The sequence below is a fragment of the Bos taurus genome, chromosome X (genome assembly GCF_002263795.3).
Source record: "Bos taurus isolate L1 Dominette 01449 registration number 42190680 breed Hereford chromosome X, ARS-UCD2.0, whole genome shotgun sequence".
NCBI lineage: Eukaryota > Metazoa > Chordata > Mammalia > Artiodactyla > Bovidae > Bos > Bos taurus.
This window is the reverse complement of record NC_037357.1, coordinates 2,762,485-2,786,380: the sequence shown is the minus strand read 5'-3', so window position 1 is coordinate 2,786,380 and position 23,896 is coordinate 2,762,485. Positions and strand designations below refer to the sequence as shown.

General features: G+C 41.0%; 1 protein-coding gene across 6 annotated transcripts in view; it reads right to left on the bottom strand.

Moving 5' to 3' along the window:
- The window catches only part of DOCK11 (dedicator of cytokinesis 11), a 326,778-nt gene that overhangs the window by 220,870 nt on the left and 82,012 nt on the right, over positions 1-23,896 (bottom strand). For all 6 annotated transcript variants that reach the window (XM_024988142.2, XM_024988144.2, XM_024988146.2 and 3 more), the window contains 9 exon segments: positions 22,411-22,551; positions 20,972-21,184; positions 11,304-11,426; positions 9,661-9,743; positions 6,541-6,663; positions 6,262-6,338; positions 3,077-3,261; positions 2,920-2,985; positions 1,125-1,217 (listed from right to left, as the gene is read on the bottom strand). In XM_024988142.2, the coding sequence (XP_024843910.1) occupies positions 1,125-1,217; positions 2,920-2,985; positions 3,077-3,261; positions 6,262-6,338; positions 6,541-6,663; positions 9,661-9,743; positions 11,304-11,426; positions 20,972-21,184; positions 22,411-22,551 (1,104 nt within the window).

Here is a 23,896-nt window from a genome sequence, read left to right as displayed (position 1 = left end):
TATAGAGAGGAATACATTAAACAGCTTGGTGATGGGACATCTGGCCTAATTATCATTCACACAAGACACGGCTTTGGTGTGATAACTAATTTCTGTTGTAGGTATATTTCACCACAGAATATGCCTATTCACAGCATCTAGACCATCTGGGTATCTAATGCTCTGCTGCACATAAATATGGACACACTCCCTCCCTGGGTGGCAAAAACACATTCCCTGCAAAGGTTGGGGCACTGGACTGAGCAAGTCCCGGGCTGGGGTTTCAGGCCTCCATACTACAGCAGCTGGGCCTGGGGAACTGGGGACAGCAGGGTGGGGGGATGGTTTCTGACCAAGCCAGGGATGGACACGTGGAGCCTGAGAAGCAGAAACAGCAGACCTTCTGGCCTGGGATGCACACCCAGGTTCCATGGAGACACACGGTTATCAAAGGCAGCCTGCGGATTTGGATAAGCTGTCTATGCACAGACTAGAGGAGGTTTTGACAGAGACACTCAGAGAGACACTGAGAAGGACACAGACACGCAGAGACAGAGAAGTGGGAAGAAAGACAGCCAGGGACAGAATCGGGCAACCTGACTGAGGACAGGTGCTCAGAGGCCGGGAGATGGCCTCTGTGTATATTGCACTGAGGCATTTGGTGCAGCCGATGGGATTCTGGGGGCCCAGCCACACTGCTGTGTCTCTCAGAGCATTTCACTTACAGACAGGCTGCACCCTCCCATGCAGAACCACAGGAGGTAAGAGCTAGGAGGGCCTTCAGAAAACCCCTTCCAAATGTCTTATTTTAAACTCTGGAAATTGGAGACTCAGGGAGGGGAAGTGACCTGCTCAAGGTCATGGAGCCAGCTGATGTCCAAGTGTGGGCTAGAAGTCCTGTTCCAGTCTGGCGTTTGTTTCCTATGTTATCCCATGTCAGAGCCCCTTCTATCTGTGGGCCCAGGCTCCACTGTCACCAAAGGGCACCAAGCAGGCAGTGGCCCTTCATTCTGATGTGACATTTTCTATTTTCATGTGACTAACCACTCAGGGATTGAAGGTGCAGATACAAGACTGGAAATGATTCAAACAGAAAAGAAACAACCACCACAGCATTTTCTCAATGAGAAAATAAGGTATTTTACCTCATCATAGAACTCTGGATTTTGGTTGTGATGTGAGACCACAGCATAAGCATTTGTGGTAAAGACAGACCCTGCAGGTTTTCCATAGATACACTGCAAAAGAAGGAAACAGAGTCACCACTCTCCAAGCTGCTCTTTAAACAGAATGCTAGAGAACCACATACAGTTACAGGCATCTGTGAGCACCGGGTCATGGCCAAGCCCACCCAGCTCTCACCATGAGCCTGTAAATTCCAAATCATTTCCAGTCACTCCAGACACCCCCAGACATCGCCTAACTTGGCTCCATGGATGCTGCTGAATTTCCTGCCACCAAAGAAATATAATTTCAACCTAGCTGACAGGAAGTGGCTGAACACTTCTAATCATTTGGAAGGGAAACACTCTCCAGCCAGGCCTGGCAAGCTTACTTCTCTCATGCTGTTTGCACTTCTTAATATGAGAAGCTCCTTCTTGGTCGGTCAGCAACATGTGCTGAATGCTCATTGTGCGTGGGCCAGGTAAGGAGTTTTAACAGAACCAACAGCAGATCCGTTCCTAGCCTCAAGGAATTAGAAAATGAATGGCCATTAGGCCAGACAGGCTTACTGTTTTCTCACTTTACGAGCTATACTTTCAGAGTCACCAGCTTGCTGCTACAGCAATAAAATGAATGGAAGGCTTTCTAGGGTTCAGTGGAAAGATCTGATTTCATTTCTAGTGTGAGTTTTTCACTTCCATAGGCTTAATACGTTCAAGGATGAATATGGAGTCGACGAGCCAGGCTCCTAATGGCCTCACCCGGGTACTTCAGAGCCAGCCTCCAGGCCAGCTAAGAAATGAAACTGACACTCGCCTGCTCTCCTGAAATATGGTTATGAAGGCAATTTGCAGGAACTGCAGAGAGTAACCTAAGAATCTTTGAGAATACAAAAGGATAGTGCACGGAGATGAAAAAAAACTATTCTCAGCTCCACTGAAGAAGAAGCTGAGAACCTACATCTCATTTTATCCAGCTAATCCTTAATTTAACTTAGGTTTCTCTGTGAAAAAAATCTCTTCTCAAAGATGAGAGCTATTAAACATTCAATGACTTAATCGGGGATATTCCAGCCTCTTTTCCTAGGTGGTTTAAGTGGAAGACTCGCCATCCATCTGTCTGATTTAGGCTCAAGCTAGAGACGTGGGGAGCCAGATAAACACTTTGTGATGGCTAGATGTTCAGACTTCTCTCTCAGGCCTCTGATTCCTGGGCTAAAGAGCCAAAAGTAAAAGGTGGCTATAAAGAGTGAAACTGACAGGTATTTTAAGGATCACAGTATCAGATACTGAGATGCTTTTCCTAGATCACTCATTCAAGTTTGGAGGCACCATTTGGCCAGCCACAGACTCGAAGTCATATCTCAGATCAAAGCAGTCATGCTGTGCTACTGTCAGCTTGAAGCCCATTCAGGTTTCAAGGAGAAAGGAGTTTCAACTTCCCCTGATGGTACCACTATAAGCTGTCAGAAGAAAATGACCTTGTGATTGGGCATTGAAGCAAGGCAAAATCCAAGTGGAGCAAAGGCAGAAATTCTGGCATATGCAGCTTACCCTTTTTAAAGCTATATATACGCTCCTAACACGTTGTGTCATTTCTTAATATTTAACTCAATCTTGCCGGTAATGTTTAAGAATAGAAAAGGCAATATTACATTTGTCACTTTACTACATTGTCTTTGACATTTAAGCACATGAAACTTAGCATTTGAAACTACCTACTACCAAAATGTCTGTCTCTATGAAAAATGCATGCTTATCAATATCACAAACAAACCTTTAGAGCGCTAGCATCACTTTCATCCGAATCCCGGAATTCCACACAGACCGCAATGTTCCTTGCCTAAAAATGATTCATCATTCACAATGAGTCACAAAACGAGAAGATTATAAACAAGTGTAACACCCCAAAATGTATAGTTTACCCTGTTTACCTTGGCGAATGTTTTCTGGCTATCATATTTTAATTGCAAGGGATACACATATAGATGGTTTTTGTAAATGGTAAATGGGTAACAATATTTCGTCATTTCGGGAACAAACTCTTCAACTTCCACAGTAATATTTTGACAATTCTTTTCAAAGGGCTTCAGAGGCACATATGAAGAAGTAATACAATCTATAGCAGGAAAAAAAAAAACAGGCAAAGATGCAACAATTGTTAATACATTCCTGCATTTATAAATATATATATATACCTGGATTGTGTTCTCAAAGAGCCGTTTAACAAACAGAATTCTTAGTGATTGACAAAAACTCATACAGCCACTTCAAGAACCCAGAAGAACAAGTAGGAATAAGTAGCCTGATGCTGATTTTAGTGAAACCCTTCAAACCAGATGCGGATTGCTATTTCATTCTCAACGTAGAGTGATTTTCCAAATATAACACATCATAATTTTGACAAATTTAAACTCTGCAAAGAAATCCATTACATTTTTCCTCCTGTGACTGCAATTTAGCTTTTCACTGCGAATTTTTATTGGTATCAGGGAAGTAACAGTAAATTTATGCCAATTAGCTCATGGCTAGTCCCTCTTAAAAACTTAACGTAGTACAGGTGCAAATTTTCACTTAAGGAATAATGGCAGCCTTCTGAAACTACAGATCTTCAGATGTGTTACCAATAATAAATTCCATCCTCCCAAATGTGGAAAACACAAAGCCTTAGAGAAGTATAGCTGCACATGTTATTAAGGTAGCCACTTGCAGTAAAGGTTATTCATACACTTAAAGGGGCTCTAAGACTGCTGGTCCTTGCTGAAGAGTGATATTGATGGAGAAGAAATATGCATGAGAGTCAAATCTGAGGACATAATAATTTTCACTGGGTTTGGTTTTCTATGATAGCGATACTTACAATAAAATATCTGGAAGAACAGAGTAAAGGTCCACAGATAAAAGTGATCATTTCACTACCCAGAGTTAACTACTGCTCATATTTTGGCATATTTTCTTGTAGTCTTCTTCCTATGTATGTCTCATCTAACAAACACAAAAATCTCACTGCATAGAGAACTGTATCCTAGTTGTTGGTATTTTATCTGATATCTTATTTCATGAACTCTTTGTAAACATCATTTTGCAGAGCTGCATACAAGTTTCATAGTATCAGGATCCCATAACTGAACTGAACCACACATGACTGAACCGTGACTGAACCACACTGACAGTGTCGTACTCTTTGGTTGCTTTCAATCCCTTCTGTAATATAGACAACACTTCAAAAAATATCTTATGCATAAACTTGTGTCTACACTTCTTTAGGAAAAAATAATCCATTGAACTCTTAGATGTTTTAACATGCCAACTGCCACTCTCCTACTTACAATCCTTTCGTGACTTCTCGTTGTACTTGGGATGAAATTCAGTTTTTTAAGGAGTTACCGTGGTTTTCACAATGCTCTTCATGATGTGATTCTTCCTACTTCTCCCACTTCATTTCCTATCTCCTGTGTTCACATCACACACTAGACTAGAGTCTCACTGGTTCCTTTTGCGTCCATACAAACCAAGCTAGCTGCACCTCAAGATCTTTACATGTGACACCCTCAGAGTAGAATGTACAGTCCCAAACATTTCATGCTGGCTGGGCCACATGGTGAGCCTTCCTTAGCCACCCTTTTTGAAAGCAGCCCACCCAATCAGAGACAGAAAGTATTCATTTGCTTTCTTGTTTAAATGTCTGTCACTCCTTCTAGACTGTAATCTCCATACTTTCAAAGCACCTAGTAAGTATTCAATAAAGTTTACTCAATAAATGTTTATTTGCTGAATAAATGGATAGATAATGTCAGAATTAGAATGCCTTAGTTACAGACGTTCATGGATGTTTCTTGCCAAACTGTACTCCTACTTGAGATGGGTGATGGTGCCTGGCCAAAACTAAGCCGGCATTAGACAGTTACAGTTTATTTTTTGCAAATTTGATAGATGAACAAAAACATAACAATGCTGAAATATTTACATTTGTGTTAGTGGCATAATTACTGAGACTGGATGTTTTCCAATTATTTACCAGTCATTTTATTTCCTGCAAATTGTTTTTTCTGTCTTCTGTCCATTTTTCTCCTGGGATCATAGATTCTTGTCTTTAGACAAGAAAAGAAATTCTCCTTTTGGATCCCTTCACTGATGAAATTCAGCCAAGGCAAAAGGAGCAGAAACTGACTGGAACACACTCACATCATATATTATACATGAAACAGCATCTGATAAAAATCAACTTAATTTACTTCCTAATCTCTAACCATTCACCATGTGTCCTGGGTTGAATAGTGTCCCACCAAAATTCATGTCCATTGGAAACTCAGAATGTGACCTTATTTGGAAATAGGGCCTTAGCAGATGTCATTAGTTAAGATGAGATCATAATAGATTAAAGTGAAGTCGCTCAGTCGTGTCCGACTGTTTGCGACCCCATGGACTGTAGCCTACCAGGCTCCTCCGTCCATGGGATTTTCCAGGCAAGAGTACTGGAGTGGGGTGCCACTTCCCTCTCCAGGAGATCTTCCCGACCCAGGGAGTGAACCCAGGTCTCCTGCATTGCAGGCAGACGCTCTACCGTCTGAGCCACCAGGGAAGTCCATATAATAGATTAAGGTGGGCCTTAAATCCAGTGACTGGTGCTCTTAGTAGAAGACCATATGAGGACAGAGACAGAGACCAGAATGATGCGTCTATAAGCCAAAGGATGCCCAGGCTAGCCAACAGCCACTAGAAGCTAGGAAGAAGAGATTCTTCCTCAGAGCCCTGAGAGGGAGCGTGGCCATGCTGACACCTTGATTTTGACTTCCAGCCTCTGGAAACACAAGAGAAGATTTGTTGTTTTAAGCTACCCAGTTTGTAATACTTTCTTACAGCAGCCCTAGGAAACAAATACTCCATGTAAATCTCAAGAAAAATGTTAGGAAGATAAAACACCTGGTAGTTGAGTGCTCTCAAAGCAGGGGGCCCGGGTTCGATCACTAGTCAGGGAACTAGATCCCACATGCCACAACTAAGAGGTCATGTGCTGCAATAAGACCTGGCACACCGAAATAAATAAACATTAACAAAATAAAAACCCTGAGATTCAAACGTAGCCTTTTAGGTTTATTTGCAATATTTAAGTTCTTACTTGAAAAATCCACAGGAACACATTCTACTGTGATGTTTAGCTGCCCAGGAATAATCTGCAATTTGGTCTTCTCTGGCCTAGATGTAAAATAAGAATATTTTATATTCAAAAAATATGATTACTAAGTGCACTGGTTACCATTTATTCAAACTTCCAAATGCTTCCAAATCCAAATGCTCCAACATTTGATTTTTCCCACATATGACTCACATTCATCATTCAAAGAAATTATAATTCATCTATGATATTGATTTACTGCAGTAACTCTAAAACACTTACTTCTTGTATTCCGAGAGCAACTTGAGAATGTCTTCATTGGAAAGCTTGCTACTATCTTGTTTATACAAAGGAGAAAATCTCCCATCCACATCCAGAGAGCCTTGAATATCTTTGAAAATGGGCCTAAAAGAGCAACAGAGGGTTTTTTTTTAACTCGAAAGTATAGATAAATTAAAGATCAAATAGTGGTGATGGGAACATAAAATGGTGAAACTCTTTTGGAAAATAATTTGGCAGTTTCTCATGAAGTTAAGCATATACCTACCCTCTGATCCTGCGATTCAACTCCTAGGCATATTTCCACATGGTACTTGAATGTTCACAGCAGATTTATTTGTTATGGCCACAAACTGGCAACCATCCAGATATTCATCAACAAATGAATGGGTAAACTAATCGTGGTATATTCTTACAATGGAATACTACTCAGTGAACAACTGATACAACATTATGAATAAAATACAAAAACAGACTGAGAACAAGAAACCATAGGCAAGGTTATATACTGCATAATTCCATTGATATGAAGTCCAGAATAGGTAAAAGTCATCTAAGGTCAGTGGTTGCCTGGCTGGGAGTGGATGGTTGATTGGACAGGGATGTGAGGAACTCTCTGGAGTGATAGAAATGTTCTAGATCTTGGTAGGGGTGGTAGTTATATGACTATATACATCTGTGAAAATTTATCAAGCTGGACATATAAATGTACATTTTAATCAAAGATAAATTATATCTCAGTGAAGTTGATAAAAATTGAATTAGATCTTTAAGATCAACTTATATAGAGTTTATATCTATAAAATTTCTAATATGAATTAGAATTATTCCCTCCTCCTTCTCTTCTTTCATTTTCAAAGTAGCTATTTTACTGCCAGAACAGGAAGTAATATACAAGCACCCAACAGACTGGAAGCAACTATGGCCCAAAGCACAATCTTCCCTGGCAGAGCCTCTGAAAACTGCGGGTAAAGGCACTAACTACCATTCCTACTTCTAAGCATACCTCCTTTATTTTCAGTAAACAGGGGTTTATCACACAGCTTTTAAATATCCCAGCCAAGCCTTTAGAGTCAGTTCCTGTTGCTGCTAACAACCCAAATAATTTAAGAAGAAAAAAAAACAGCATAATTCCACATCAGAACTGGGGATTAAAGCTTCTAACTTTGAAGATTTTATAATTTATTTTTCTACAAGCACATTAGCATCAAGCAGTTACTGATGTGGCCTAAAAAGGGGTGGAGAGCTTGTGCCATGGCTGTCTATAGTGGGCTCTGAATTCAGGTCCTGTTAGTTCTAAGACCTGCTTACACACACGCCATGTGAACTTAGGCAAGGATTTATTTTTTCATTTCTGTGACTCAAATTCCTCATCTCCAAGATGGGGGAGAAGAGTACCTACCTCTAAAAGAAATATGCATTAAGCACGTAGACGCCTGCCTTGTACGTGCATGTGTGTTAAGTCTCTTCAGTTGTGTCTGACCCTTTGAAACCCTATGGACTGAAGCCCACCAGGCTCCTCTGTCCGTGAGATTCTCCAAGCAAGAAAATTGGAATGGGTTGCCATTTCCTCCTCCAGGGGATCTTCCCGACCCAGGGATCGAACCTGTGTCTCTTATGACTCCTGCATTGGCATGTAGGTTCTTTACCACTAGCGCCACCTGGGAAGCCCACCTGTACAGTTAGCACTTAATTACCATAAATATTGGACTGGCCAAAAAGTTCATTCTGGTTTTTAAAACCTGAACGAACTTTCTGACCAATAAGTAACAGCAGCAGCCACTGGAGCACCACTAAGTATGTTTCACCTTCTGGAACAGCTAAGTATACCACCTTCCACTACTCTTTGCCATTGACCTGTCCTTGGCTAGCACTTCTTACTAGTTGGCAAAATAAGGACAAGGTGCCTTTTCATCTACCAACATGTAACACATTTTGAGACCCTTTCCCAAGTGAAATGATTATAGTGATAGAACAGTTACTGACCTTAAATCTCCACTCTTATGGTACTCCCCAGCACCCACTGAACATAACTCACTGAATTATTCAGAACATAGTGCCCTTTACCCAGAAGTTCCAGTGATTTGTACAGGCTGTACCATAAACAAGTCAGGGAACTTGTACTTCAAAGGGCGTATAAGCAAGGAATACAGTTTCAGTCATCACTGTAGGTAGATTGGCAAGATTTAGAGAAAAATCATGTACACCACCATCAGATATGTGGTACAATTAACACACTTCCCAATATACTACCCCTGAAGAAGTTGCCAAATTTGTCATCAGAAAGCAAGAAAATCTAAGTAATTACACACTTGCACTGAGCAACTACATTTTTTGCCTTCTAGTTTTTAGTATGTTTTTCAGAATTACTTTATGATGGCTTTTCAAAGCATAAACCCAGCCAACTCTAAAATAGTGGGCACACTGTACATAATTCACTGCAATTTCTGGTTTTCTGGAAAAAAATTCCATCACTTTAGCAAATAAGCTCTGTTTTAAAATGCAATAAAATTAAGTGGTGTCAGTCAGATCAGTAACCCAAGCCAAAGAAAATTTCCCTGAAGCAAGACATTTGAAAAAATGAAAGGGTCTTTGAGGCACAGCAAATTCTAAAAGAAAGAATATTTATATCCTGCTATAGACTGAATGTTTGTGTCACTCCGCTGCCCCTACACCCCCAAATTCATATGTTGAGATCTAATCCCTAAGGTGATGGTATTTGTATGGCCTTTGAGAGGTGATTCAGTCATGAGGATGTAGCCCTTATGAATAGAATTAGTGTCCTTATAAGAGGCCAGAGAGATAGCCTGCTCTCATTTCACTATGTGAGACTACAAGGAGAAACTGGTTGTCTAAAACCTGGAAAAGAGTCCTCACCAGAACCCAACCATGAACTCTGATCTCAAGTTTCTAACCTCAGAGATTGTCAGAAATGAACGTCTGTTGTTTAAACCACCAGTCTAACTTGTTATGGCAGCCTGAATGGACTGAGACACATCCGAAGTGTCCCAATATATAACTGGTTTGTCAGAAACAGACTTCTGAATGCTGCTGGCAAGGACAGCAGCCCTCAGCTTCACACAGGAGCATGAATAGATGGGTCAGAAATACATTTGTACAAACCTGGCAGCCCAAGCAAAGGGCATTCTGTATTGTCCAAGGCGGCTACACACTTGCTTAGCTGTCCTGTGCACCTTCTGGGCCGTCTAAGGTTAGAAATAAAAAGATAGGCTCAGATTCGTCCAAACTATCAGAGACTCACCCAGAACAAATAATTTCCCTAACTTACTGATATAAAACATCAAAAACTAGGAAAACAAGATACAGAAATAGTTATAAATAAAACACAACACACATCAGCCACCCACTTTTCAAGATAAAAGTATTTCCTAAGGTTATGGATTTTCTCATCAACAGAGCCCTCGTCAAGATATCAGAAGACAAACAAAATAGATGTATGGCATGTTTTGTACTGCAGACTGCTACTGGGAAAAAAATTCAGCAGTTTTAATGTCTATTTCCTTTCACACATGAGCAGGCATATACTTATCATTCTTGGGTGAAGTTGGTTCTGGGTACTGCTGACCTTTTTACTCCCAAGATAAAAGCCAAATGACCAAGACTCAATGCAATTAGTTTAGCGTGGGCAGGAGCTGCTGTTTGCACAGGCACTGGGAGATGACAAAGGAGATAAACTGCCTATAGAGTCTAAACAGGCTGTGAAATGCTGCCTCTATGCTACCCCTAGGGATACAGAATGATGAAGGCTTTTATCTATATTGTTGAGACTTTCCCCCCACAAATTAGTCATTCGTGTCCTCAGCATCTCCCACTTAATAACACTATTTTCATCCACAACTAAAGGCTACATACAACAGACTGACTCATAAGTACTCAGAAGCTGGATTGCCGCTAATGAACTATGCCATGAATGCTTTCCGTCTTTGGGCCTGACTTTTCTCATTTATAAAATGAGAGAGGATTAGATCAATAATTTCCAAAAGTTCAGAATTCATGATACAGAAATTTGGAGAATTATCTGGGTCGCCAACTTTTAAGGTTGCCATTTAAAGACTGTGTCTGATTCTTTGTGACCCCGTGGACTGTAGCCCACCAGGCTCCTCTGTCCATGGGGATTCTCCAGGCAAGAATACTGGAGTGGGTTGCCATGCCCTCCTATAGGCAATCTTCCTACAATCCCTGCCACTTCACACACCAACATTATAGAAAGACAGATAGGTGTGACGTTTAAAAAGTAGGAAGTGCAAAAATCTCAGAATAAACTCCTTCAAATTGAATACCCTGAAGCTTCATGAATGGCTCACTATCTTGTCTTTCTTTTCTCATGTCATCAGAGACAGGATTAAATTTGAGTACCGTCTGGCATTTACCCTTGTTGCTCTGACATCTTTGGCTAATATGCAGGGCTGGGAATAAAGAAAGAGTAGCTATTTCCAAGGATATAGTGTCAATGAACATATGTTGCCTAAAAGCCTTTAGCTCTGATTTTGATAAACAAGCAAAAAGCAGATTGCCATGTAAAAAGGGGGAAAAAAGTCATTTTCAAGCTTAAACGTGCATACTTACAGAGCACACGATATTTTCAGAATATATTGCATGCTGAAAGAATGTTGGTTTTTTTTGTTGTTGTTGTTGTTGTTATTGTCTTTCTTTTTAGAGGCATCATTGACATTATCATTTAAAGTATCAATAAAAGGCAAATTTTGCATTTGGCTGAAATGCTCACAAATGATCTTTATAAATACCTTTGCCGGGTCGGAATTTTTGATGTAGGGTTCTGCACAGTGTGTGATGTTTCCTTGGAGAACCTTTTCAATTCTTGCAACCAGGAAAATTTCAGGATGTGGATTCGTCACTGAGAAAATTCCCTGGAAAAAAATTCCTTCTGTTAGATTTTTCTTTAATGTAATCTCATGCATACAGTTGCTTGGTTAGTGATTCCTAGCAGTGTGTTTGGCACAGAATATTGATATTCAACATAGGATCATGTCCAGAGCCCTGGCAAGAGATAGCATTTCCATTCATACAGTTTTCAAAGGTCCTGATTGATGTTCCTTTCAATAAAGATTTTCAATTTTGTCACCAGTCTCACATCTATTAGTCCCCAAAGTGTAGGTGTCACCCTGACTACTTAGCCTCTTGTGTTTGGTGGGGTATGCAAGGTGTATCCTTAGGCCTAATCAATACAATGTGTATTGTTTGGCTTAAAGTAGCATGTGCTAAAATAGCATACATTGCTGAAGTGGGACAGGACATGCATTTTTAAAGGTAGCTGCCTGTAACTCCACTGCAATTCACTCACCCTTAACTACTACTAAAGGTAGCCAAGAAGGATGAAAACACTTTACTATTCTGCATAGAATAAAAACTAAATCATCCTATAGAAAACACTCCTTTGTTGCAGCAGAAGAGCTCTGGTGCTCTCAATGTAAAGGTAGAGGACAGACGATCCAAAAACTCCTTTTGTCCCAAAACAGTTTGTTTCAGGGACTAATGTAGATGCTACCAAGCTCCATGTGGAACAACTATACCATCTCATGTCCAGCTCAGCTCTTTCCAAATATAATATATTCCAAATAGCCCGTTAGGTGGTGATGTCTGTTGCTTAAATGAGCATCACACAAGTGAATTTGAATGGAAAAATCCATCGTTGGGACTCTACCAAGTTTTATTTTGTCTGCTTGGTATATTAACAACTGTGTTAAGATAGTGTGTTCCAGTTTTCAAAGCATTTCAGACTCATGAGCTCATCTGTTGCAGATAGAACTCTCTGAGGTAGACAGGAAAGAAGAGAACACTGAGTAGAGGACACTAAGTAATCCCCCCCAAATCCAAATGGCATCTAAGGGTACTGGATTATGGCTGATTCACCTTCGGATTCCCAAGCAGCAACGATGGAAGAAAGTGGTTAAAAGTTGTTCGAGGAGTTAAATTTCCTGGGTTCAAATTCTGGCCCCACTATTTATGGGTTTAGATAAAGTCACATCCTCCCTATAGCTCAGATTTCCCACCTATGAAATGGGCTATGACAAGAGGAATAGCTATTTTGTAATTTTCTTGAGTGGATTCAATGAAGTAACGCACATTAGGTAACTGGTTACCAGAGTAACCCACATCTCAAGGTCGCAGAATCCGATTTTTGGTTCTGCCAGCAGCATGCTGCCTAGGTTATGAGATGCAGCTGGCAGAGTGCTGGAGCAACCCACAGAAAGTATGCTGAGCAGTGCTTTTGAGCACCATCTCAGGCTTTCGATTGTCACACAACTGTGCTAGATAGCTTTTGTGCACCCTCTCCCTTAGTCTTTGGGAAGATCCCCTGGAGAAGGGAATGGCAAGTCAGTCCAGTATTCTTGCCTGGGGAAATTCCATGGACAGAGGAGCCTGGCAAGCTACAGTCCATGGGGTCACAAAGAATTTGACATGACTGAGCCACTAACATTTTTCACTTTTTTTTCTCGTCTTCATAAAAACCCTCAAACAAAGGCACTACGACATACACTTCTTACAGATTAAGAAACTGAGGCGTAGTTAGGTTCGTGCAGTAAGTGGGTGACGACTGCAGTCAGGGCTTCCAGACAATACAGCCCAGGCTACAGAGCCACTCAGCCTATCAACACAGGCTCCCATTGTCTCACCTGATAAAGCTGGATGAGAAGAGCAACGCTGCTGACTGCCGCAACTAACATTCACTGAGCACCTTCTGTGCCTAGTACTCTAGCCACTTCCCTACACTGATGCCAGAAACGAACATGATCGTGTCAAAGGATGTGACAATTTGATCAGAGGAAGCTGCTTTGACTGTGTGATCCCCGTGACTGCTGCTCTCACTAGCAGCCCCACCGTACTGAGCAAATTCGGCAGGTTGGCACAGGGCCGAGTGCTTTCTGGGATGGGGCACCTTAGACACATGAGAATGCTGAGGCACAGAGATGCTCACTGTTCAACTAACCAGGATTTCGAGGTAGGGGGACACTCTCTGAGGCAGTTCTGCCTTTTGCCCCTTAGCTTCCACCTCTTCTCCACTCCCCAGAACACAGTGGGGTAGCTAGAGAATACCCTGGAATCCCAGGTGGCCTGGGAGTCTGGCTTTTCAGGACAAGGCCCTCCTTTCCCACCAAGGAGACACGGCTATCCCTGCCTCTCTTCAGGGTGACTGTCACCCACATCACTGCCCCCTCCCTCTAAGGGTCAGCACCTCCCCCACAACCCCGCCCTAGGTCATCTTGAGGGACCCAGGACACCGAGCTCTATCTGGGCACTTGGGAAGGAACTGTTAGGCAGCTGAGAGTGAAGTGACTGGTCACAGTAGCTGGTTGGTGTCAGGAAGGCAAAACTACTCGATGGGCTCAGCTTCTTCCTATTCCTGTGGTCAACTGGTGCTCCTCAGGAAGCCGCTACAGAGAAAGACTCTCCAAGGAGCAGATGGGGAGAACCCTGGGAGTAGGTGGCCTCTTCCTATAGATCCTGCTGCCGCTTGAACAGCCTTGCTGTAGGGGTGGGGTCTTCACACTTTCCACAAGTGCCAGGGAAGTGCCATGTCCCTCTCTAGGGTGAGAGGGAAGCAGAACGGCAGGAGGGGAGGGGCAGGAAGGGGGAAGCTGCACTCTGGGGCCTGTTAGAGCCAGATTCAGGTCCTGTTCCTCACCATTGTAGCTCTGGGACCTTGAATGAGTCACCTGGTTGGTCCGTGCCTCAGTTTCCTCATCTGTAAAATGGGGATAGGAATAGGACCTATCTACTTTACTAGGGTGTGGTAAGAATTAAATGACTTCACACAAGGACTTCTCTGGTGGTCCAGTGGCTAAGACCCTGCAGTCCCAATGAAGGGGGCCCAGGTTCAACTGCTACAACAAAAGATCCCACATTCCACATGCTAAGACCTGGCACAGCTAAATAAATAAATATTAAGAAAAAATTAATGACTTCATACGGATAAAGTACCTAGAGGAAGACTGAAAAAAATATTGCTGGAAAAAAAATCAATGAGCTCAGATCAGTGTTCAGATCTGCTAATATTGTCTCTCCCTATACACTACTGCATCCTAGTCCTAATCGGAAGAAGTTGAAGAAAAAGACTTCTTCAAAAGGGAATGTTCAACTATTTGAAGTAAAGGACCACTTCCTGATATCTTTACTGGATCTGGGAAAAGAGTGAAAATGACCAAGCCATTTGAGGCCACTTCCATTCATTCTCACCTCTGCAGCTTTCATCTACTCCTTTGAAACCTCCCTGACGTCCCACAACTTCTGCGCCATCTTCTAAGTCAACTTTCAACCCCTGAAGCCTCCTCACATTCCAAACCCCTCCACTCCCATTGTGTTATACATCAGTTCAGTTCAGTTCAGTCGCTCAGTCATGTCTAGCCCTTTGCAACCTCATGGACTGCAGCACGCCAGGCCTCCCTGTCCATCACCAACTCTGGGAGTTTACTCAAACTCATGTCCGTTGAGTCAGTGCTACCATCCATCTCATCCTCTGTCATCCCCTTCTCCTCCCGCCCTCAATCTTTCCCAGCATCAGGCTCTTTTCAAATGAATCAGTTCTTCACATCAGGTGGCCAAAGTACTGGAGTTTCAGTTTCAGCATCAGTCCTTCCAATGAATACTCAGGACTGATTTCCTTTAGAATGGACTGGTTGGATCTCCTTGCAGTCCAAGGGACTCTCGAACATCTCCTCCAACACCACAGTTCAAAAGCATCAATTCTTTGGCCCTTGGTCTTCTTTATAGTCCAACTCTCACATTCATATATGACTACTGGAAAAACCATAGCTTTGACTAGACGGATTTGTTGCAAAATGATGTCTCTGCTTTTTAATATGCTGTCTACGTTGGTCATACCTTTTCTTCTAAGGAGCAAGCGTCTTTTAATAATATGGCTGCAGTCACTATCTGGAGTGATTTTGGAGCACCCAAAAATAAAGTCTGACACTGTTTCCACTGTTTCCCCATCTATTTCCCATGAAGTGATGAGACCAGATGCCATGATCTTAGTTTTCTGAATGTTGAGCTTTAAGCCAACATTTTCACTCTCCTCTTTCATTTTCATCAAGAGACTCTTTAGTAGTTCTTCACTTTCTGCCATAAGGGTGGTGTCATCTGCATATCTCGGGTTATTGATATTTCTCCCAGCAATCTTGATTCCAGACTGTGCTTCATCAAGTCCAGCATTTCTCATGATGTACTCTGCATATAAGTTAAATAAGCAAGGTGACAATATACAGCCTTGACATACTCCTTTCCCTATTTGGAACCAGTCTGCTGTTCCATATCCAGTTCTAACTGTTGCTTCCTAATTTGCATACAGATTTCTCAAGAGGCAGGTCAGGTGGTCTGGGATTCCCATCTCTTTCAGAATTTCCCAGTTTATTGTGATCCACACAGTCAAAGGCTTTGGCATAGTCAATAAAGAAGAAATAGATGTTTTTCTGGAACTCTCTTGCTTTTTCAATGATCCAATAGACGTTGGCAATTTGATCTCTGGTTCCTCTCCCTTTTCTAAAACCAGCTTGAACATCTGGAAGTTCACAGTTCACGTACTGTTGAAGCCCAGCTTGGAGAATTTTGAGCATTACTTTCCTAGCATGTGAGATGAATGCAATTGTGTGGTAGTTTGAGCATTCTTTGGCATTACCTTTCTTTGGGATTGGAATGAGAACTGACCTTTTCCAGTCCTGTGGCCACTGCTGAGTTTTCCAAATTTGCTGGCAGATGGAGTGAAGAGCTTTCACAGCATCATCTTTTAGGATTTGAAATAGCTCAACTGGAATTCCATCACCTCCACTAGCTTTGTTCTTAGTGATGCTTCCTAAGGCCCACTTGACCTCACATTCCAGGTATGTCTGGCTCTAGGTGAGTGATCACACCATCATGATTATCTGGGTCCTGAAGATCGTTTTTGTATAGTTCTTTTGTGTATTCTTGCCACCTCTTCTTAATATCTTCTGCTTCTGTTAGGTTCATACCATTTCTGTCCTTTATTCATCTGTTCTTTATTTATCTGATACAGATTTTCCTTGAGAGTCCAGGAGACTCTGGCAGAGGCATGGGTCAGTGATGGCCTACTGCAGGGTTGGAGGTACTGAGTGCAGCAGAGCATGCATTGGATCTTTTGAAGGAGGTCACCATTATCTTCATTACCTGCACCATAGTTTGGCCCTAGGTAAATAATAGGGAGGGAACACAGCCCCATCCACCAACAGAAAATTGGATTAAAGATTTACTAAGGACACCTTGCCCATCAGAACAAGACCCAATTTCCCTCTCAGTCAGTCTCTCCCATCAGGAAGCTTCCATGAGCCTCTTACCCTTCTCCATCAGAGAGCAGACAGACTGAAAACCACAATCACAGAAAACTAATCAATCTGATCACATGGACCACATCCTTGTTTAATTCAATGAAACTATGAGCCATGCCATGTAGGGCCACCCAAGATGGACGGGTCATGGTGAAGAGTTTTGACAAAAGGTGGTCCACTGGTGAAAGAAATGGCAAACTACTTCAGTTATTCTTGCCTTGAGAACCCCAAGAACAGCATGAAAATGCAAAAAGATAGGACACTGAAAGATGAACTCCCCAGGTCGGTAGGTACCCAATATGCTACTGGACATCAGTGGAGAAATAACTCCAGAAAGAATGAAGAGACAGAGCCAAAGCAAACACAACACCCAGTTGTGGATATGACTGTTCATGGAAGTAAAGTCTGATGCTATAAAGAGCAACATTGCATAGGAACCTGGAATATTAGGTCCATGAACCAAGGCAAATTGGAAGTGGTCAAACAGGAGATGGCAAGAGTGAATGTCGACATTCTAGGAATCAGCAAACTAAAATGGACTGGAATGGGTGAATTTAACTCAGATGATCATTATATCTACTACTGTGGGCATGAATCCCTTACAAGAAATGGAGTAGCCATAATAATCACAAAAGAGTCTGAAATGCAGTACTTGGATGCAATCTCAAAAACAACAGAATGATCTCTATTCGTTTCCAAGGCAAACCATTCAATATCACAGTAATCCAAGTCTATGCCCCAACCAATAATGCTGAAGAAGTTGAAGTTGAACGGTTCTATGAAGACCTACAAGACCTTTTAGAACTAACACCCAAAAATGATGTCCTTTTCATTATAGGTGACTGGAATGCAAAAGTAGGAAGTCAAGAAACACCTGGAGTAACAGGCAAATTTGGCCTAGGAGTACAGAATAAAGCAGGGCAAAGGCTAATAGAGTTTTGCCAAGAAAACACACTGGTCATAGCAAATACCCTCTTCCAACAACACAAGAGAAGACTCTGCATATGGACATCACCAGATGGTCAACACCGAAATCAGATTGATTATATTCTTTGCAGCCAAAGATGGAGAAGCTCTATGCAGTCAGCAAAAACAAGACTGGGAACGGACCGTGGCTCAGATCATGAACTCCTTATTGCCAAATCCAGACTTAAATTGAAGAAAGTAGGGAAAACCACTAGACCATTCAGGTATGACCTAAATCAAATCCCTTATGATTATACAGTGGAAGTGACAAATAGATTCAAGGGATTAGATCTGATAGATGGAGTAACTGAAGAACTATGGACAGAGATTCCTGACATTGTACAGGAGGCAGTGATCAAGATCATCACTATGAACAAATGCAAAAAGGCAAAACGGTTGTCTGAGGAGGCCTTACAAATAGCTGTGAAAAGAAGAGAAGTGAAAAGCAAAGGAAAAAAGGAAAGATATACCCATTTGAATGCAGAGTTCCGAAGAATAGCAAGGAGAGATAAGAAAGCCTTCCTCAGTGATCAACATGTTATACATATCAGCATTTAATTACATTCTGCCTAATTTTGCTGCCTGAGGTCTTTCAAACAGACCTAGGTTCAAATCCCACCTTCACCACTACTGGCTTTGCCATGGTAGGCAGCTTACTTAGCCTCCCTGATTTGCAAACCAGTCATGATTATATTTTACAAGACAATCATGTTTACATGAGACATCAGTGGAAGATTCTAGCACACGAGATATTAAAAAAATGTTGATTTTCTTCCAAACTGGGTAATAAATGGCATGACATCTGAAACTACAATTCAAACTTCTTGCGTTGAACAGACAGCTGAACACATTGAAGTAAGGCAGCAAATATATCATCGGCTTACAAGGACTTATTTGGAATTGTGTGGAAAATTTTCAACATATAATGCAATAGCAGGTTCTCGAATACTTATAATACTGTTTTGCTCAATCTCTCTTTTAGAAGCACAGGCCATCAGAGTGGAATGTTCATATATGTGACAACCACAGTCGAGTAACAACCCAAGAGAATGAGGGATAACATGGGGAAAAACGACCACAGATCCACAGCCCACAGAGGGGAGTGACAACACATGTATCAATGAGCATAATCTTTGACACCGAAATGCCCAATGCTTAAAATTTATTCTAGGGAGATAATACACATGAGCTACAAGGATGCAATAATGCAGCATTATTTATGATATGTCAAAATTAGAAATATCCTAATAAGCTAAATCACCATATCATTCTTTAATAAGAATGTAACTGATCCAGAGAGTGATATAGGATGATAAACATGATGTTCAATGAATACAGTAGGTATAAAACAGCAGGACTATAATACAGTTCGTAAGAGCACACATAATGTATATGTGTTTATATATACACAACAGAGATATTTAGAAAAATGTTGGCCAAAATGTTAATAGTTATCATTTATGGGTGGTGATTTTTAATTTTCTTCTTTAGTACTTTTTGTATTCTTTGAATTTTCTACATAATAATGTATTTATCTTTTTAATCAGGAAAAAAAGTAACTTTTTTTTTAAAATCGGGGAATAACTGTTTTACAATGTTGTCTTGGTTTCTGCTATACAATGCAAATCAGCCATAATTATATGTATGTCTCCTTCCTCTAGAGCCTCCCTCCCCGCTCCCATGCCACTTCTCTAGGTCATCGCAAAGCGCCAGGCTGGGCTCCCTGTGTTATATACACAGCAGCTTCCCACTAGCCAGCTATCTTCCACATGATGGTGTATATGTGTCAGTGCCACTTTCTCAATTCGTCCCGCCCTCTCCTTCCCCTGCTGCGTCCACAAGTCAGTTCTCTACGTCTGCATCTCTACTCCTTCTCTGCATGTGGGTTAATCAGTACTATTTTTCTAGATTCCATATATATGTGTGTGTGTTAATATATGATATTTGTTTTTCTCTTTCTGACTTACTTCATTCTATAGAACAAGCTCCAGGTTCACCCACCTCACTACAACTGACTCAAATTCGTTCCTTTTTATGGCTGAGTAATATTGCATTATATACATGGTTGGTGGGAATGTAAATTGATATAGCCACTACAGAGAACAATATGGACATTCCTTTAAAAACTAGGGATACAACTACCATATGACCCAGCAATCCCACTAATAGGGCATGTATCCTGAGAAAACCACAATTCTAAAAGACACGTGCTTCCCTGGTGGCTCAACTGGTAAAGAATCTGCCTGCAATGTGGGAGACCTGGGTTCGGATCTCTGGGATGGGAAGATCCCCTGGAGAAGGGAAAGGCTACCCACTCCAGTATTTTGGCCTGGAGAATTCCATGGACTGTATAGTCCATGGGGTCGTAAAGAGTTGGACACAACTGAGCGACTCTCACTTTCTTTTCAAAAGACACATGCACCCAAAGTTCATTGCAGCACTATTTACAATAGCCAGGACATGGAAGGAATAACATTTTTATTTGAGGTAAAATAAATCTCCTTACAAAGTGAGGTGCTTTGTTCTGCTTCTTCCTGCTTTAGTTCTCTGCAATACTCTAATTTCCTTTCAGTTGCAGAAGTCTAGAAGGCAGACTATCAGTTCTGCTCTGCCTAACCTCTTAAGGCCTCTGGTCTGATCAGAGGTCAAAATGCAAGGGAACTGTTTGGCTCCTTCTGAAGGGGATTCTTTGTATCAGATAGGACGGCTGTGACGACATAAGAACTCCTTGTGTAAGGACTGTTTATGCTCCATTAAAGCTACCTACTCGAAATGGGAATGGGAAAGGGAAGGTTAATTTAGGGTCAACTTTTTCTTCAAAGAAAATAGCCTTTCAGGTACTTATTGCCTTGCTCAAAAGTATGTGCATGAGTCCAGGGGTGTGTCTGTGTCATCTGCATTCCATCTCACAAAATACTTCCTTTGAGATTCCCATCACGTCCCACTTCACTAGGGTATTATTAGCATATTTGCTGTTTTCCCTTTTATTCCCTCCAACTTCAGTCACCAGAAAAACAGCTATACACAGACCCTACAAAAGACGGAATGCCCATGAAAACATTAAAACATTGGCCTGAAACTATGCAAGAAACCAAGGGTCTTTCTGTTTCTTATTCTGAACGTGCTACCAAGACTAAAAGATTCCTTACCTGCTTTATAAAGCGTAACTGAGATTCAGCAATTCCATGAATGAAAGACTCAGGTGAAGAGCCTCTTGGGGTACCATCAGTAGCTGGTTGGCTTGAAGGGCCCCACAGCATTTCACGGACAGATGGGGGATTCAAGTCTACATGGAAGTCAGCTGAAATCTTACAGTTGTTCTTCACATCAAACAAGGCAAGATTAATAAAAAAGGGTTCAACCTGGGAATGAAAACCATTACATTTTTAAACAATGACTTTTATTTTAGGTGGGATGGGGGAGGGACACAAATTACAGAAATTTTTTTTTTATTCTTCAAGTTTCTGTGATTACAGTTCCTTTCTGAGTTCAATATTCAGCTAAAAGTGTATTATGGCTCATTTGCATATGAGAAAGGGCTTTCTAAATAACAGACTCTCAAATTGTAACTTTTGTCCTGTGTAATTTCATAAGTTACAAATTTTTTTAAATGAGTAGAAATCGGAAGCCACACTTAAAGAACATCAATTATTCTATGAATAAATTTTAATTCTCCATAGGCTCATTGAAATTACCTAAAAATAATGCCAATATTACACAGTAGAAATAAATCTTCCCTTTTTCTATATTACAGCTTACTGGATTATACATTTAATAAGAGCTAATATCAGTCAAAATCAAATTACTTGACAAAAGCTTTGCCCCATCAGCATTTTGGAAGACATGATTCCTCTCTACAGATGGCATTTGAAAGCTGGTCACAAAGAGAAATTTCATGCCAGATGGCATAAAGATTAACCCTTTACACACCAAGAGTCTGCTAGTGTATCTCAGCTACTTCATAAGAGAATAAATCATCACTGGATACTTTTCAAACATAAACTAGAACTCCCTTCCCCCCCCCCCCACAAAAAAAAAGAAAACAAAAAAAGGTGAACAGAAAATGCAGTCTTTTGGGCGTTTTACATTCATAGTTTCAAGTATTCCAAAGCAGCTCAAATGATCTGTGACAGCTAATAATTAGAATTTTCTGTGCAGAACACAATGAATTCACTCGATGAGAATAGTGAGTGAGACAAGCTGACTGAACAGCCTCTGTGTTCCTTGATGATTTTGGTGTTCCTTATTCATGGCTATGAGTCAATTTCACAGAAGTCATATTTCTAGTAAAATTTACAAATTTGAGGACTTTCCAGGTTCTGGAGATATGTCCCTCCTGAAGGTCAAGAGCCTACCTACTCTGCTATTTTGAATAGGTAAGACTTTCATGAATCCTCTTAAGATGAAAACATATTCCTATCCTGGCAAAAGAAAGACAAATAAAATTCTTCCATGTTAAATTTATTGTAACATGTAGCAGTGGAATTTTCACCCAGTAAATTAGTTCTCAGCAAAAACAAAACAAAACAAAACAGTAATTTCTTTAATGTACTGGTTTAAGGGAGGTAGAAGAAAAAGTCATACATACGTTTGTGGGTGGTCCTTTTGCATTGTCTCCAACTTGACCCAAGATATTGAACATTAAATCATGGCAATTTACCAAGAAACGTTTATTGCACTTTTCCTCAAATGGCTTTATATCAGGTTCAATTCCTGAAAAGTCCAACCTCTAAAAAACAGATAATATGAATCATTTCTCTCCCAAAATAGAATTCACATGAATTCACATAGATCTCTAAGTAAAACTTGCAAAATCTAACAGATCTCTGTCCATTCTTCATTTGAACTCTTAACTTTTTTCAGTGAGCCTTTGTAGTGTTCTTACACTAAGGTTCTAACACTGAAATAAATCCCTGCCTCACTCCTGACCCTGCTCCTCTGATTTCATCTCCTACCACTCAAGCCTGCCCCCTCCCTCTGTTTCAGCTCCACCAGCCTCTTTGGTTATTTTTCCAGCACACCAAGTACACTCCCACCTCAGGACCTTTGAACTTGCTGTTCTGTCAGGAACTCTCTTTCCCCAAGATAGATGCATGGTTTACTCCCTCATTTCATTCAAGTCTCTAATCAATTGGCAGTCCCAAAGACAGACTTTCCTTAACTCCCTATATAGAATTATATACTCTCTGACAGCCTATACTCCCTTTCCTTAATTAAGTTTCTAACATTATTTTTAACATTTACTTCATTATTTATTGTTTGTCCTCCCCACAAAATACTGTGTTCCAGGATGGTAGGAATTTTGTTTCTTTTCTGAGCTGTGCATGAAACAAATTTGACATGAATGGATATGGGAGGCAAGAATAATACCATAGCCTCTAACTTGGAAGATTCAGTAGATTGCGATGTTATAAACTTAGTTGTGAAATAAAAATGAATAGCAGATATAAGGGGAGGGTGAATAGAGACAATGACTTCAGTTTAGGATATACTGAGTTTGAAAGGATACAAGTAACTGGTTAGAAAATAGGGAAGGTGTGGGTTGGAGATCTGGATTTCAGAATCAGTGGCAACTAGGGTGAGGAGGATGAGGCTGGAACCCTGGGGACCACCTACACTGAAATGATGGACAGAGGGTGAGGCGTGCACATAGGAAACAAAACCACTGAGCTCAGCTTCTAACAGAGCTGGAGGATGAATCCTGGCTGCCACTGAGATATATTTTTTAAATTATTCGTACTTCAAAAAAAGTTTAAAAGAAGATACTGAGAGTCAAGAAATTCCTCCCAGCAGGGGAGGAATCTGTCCCCCTCCCCCGCCCCAAAGAAACTCACTGAATCCCCCTTCAGCTCACCCAGCTCAGGCGATCTGAGTTCATCTGTTCATTCTGATTGTCTGAACAGATTCACATTCTGTTCACAAATGTAAGAAAAAGTATAGACTGTGGCACAACTTACTATACTTTCAATAAGACCAGAGAGAGGGTAGATGGGAAGTGACTGGATGAATCTGAGCAGAATATATTGCCAGTATGGAAAAGTCAAGCCAAGAAACACAAGAATTTTTCTCAATTG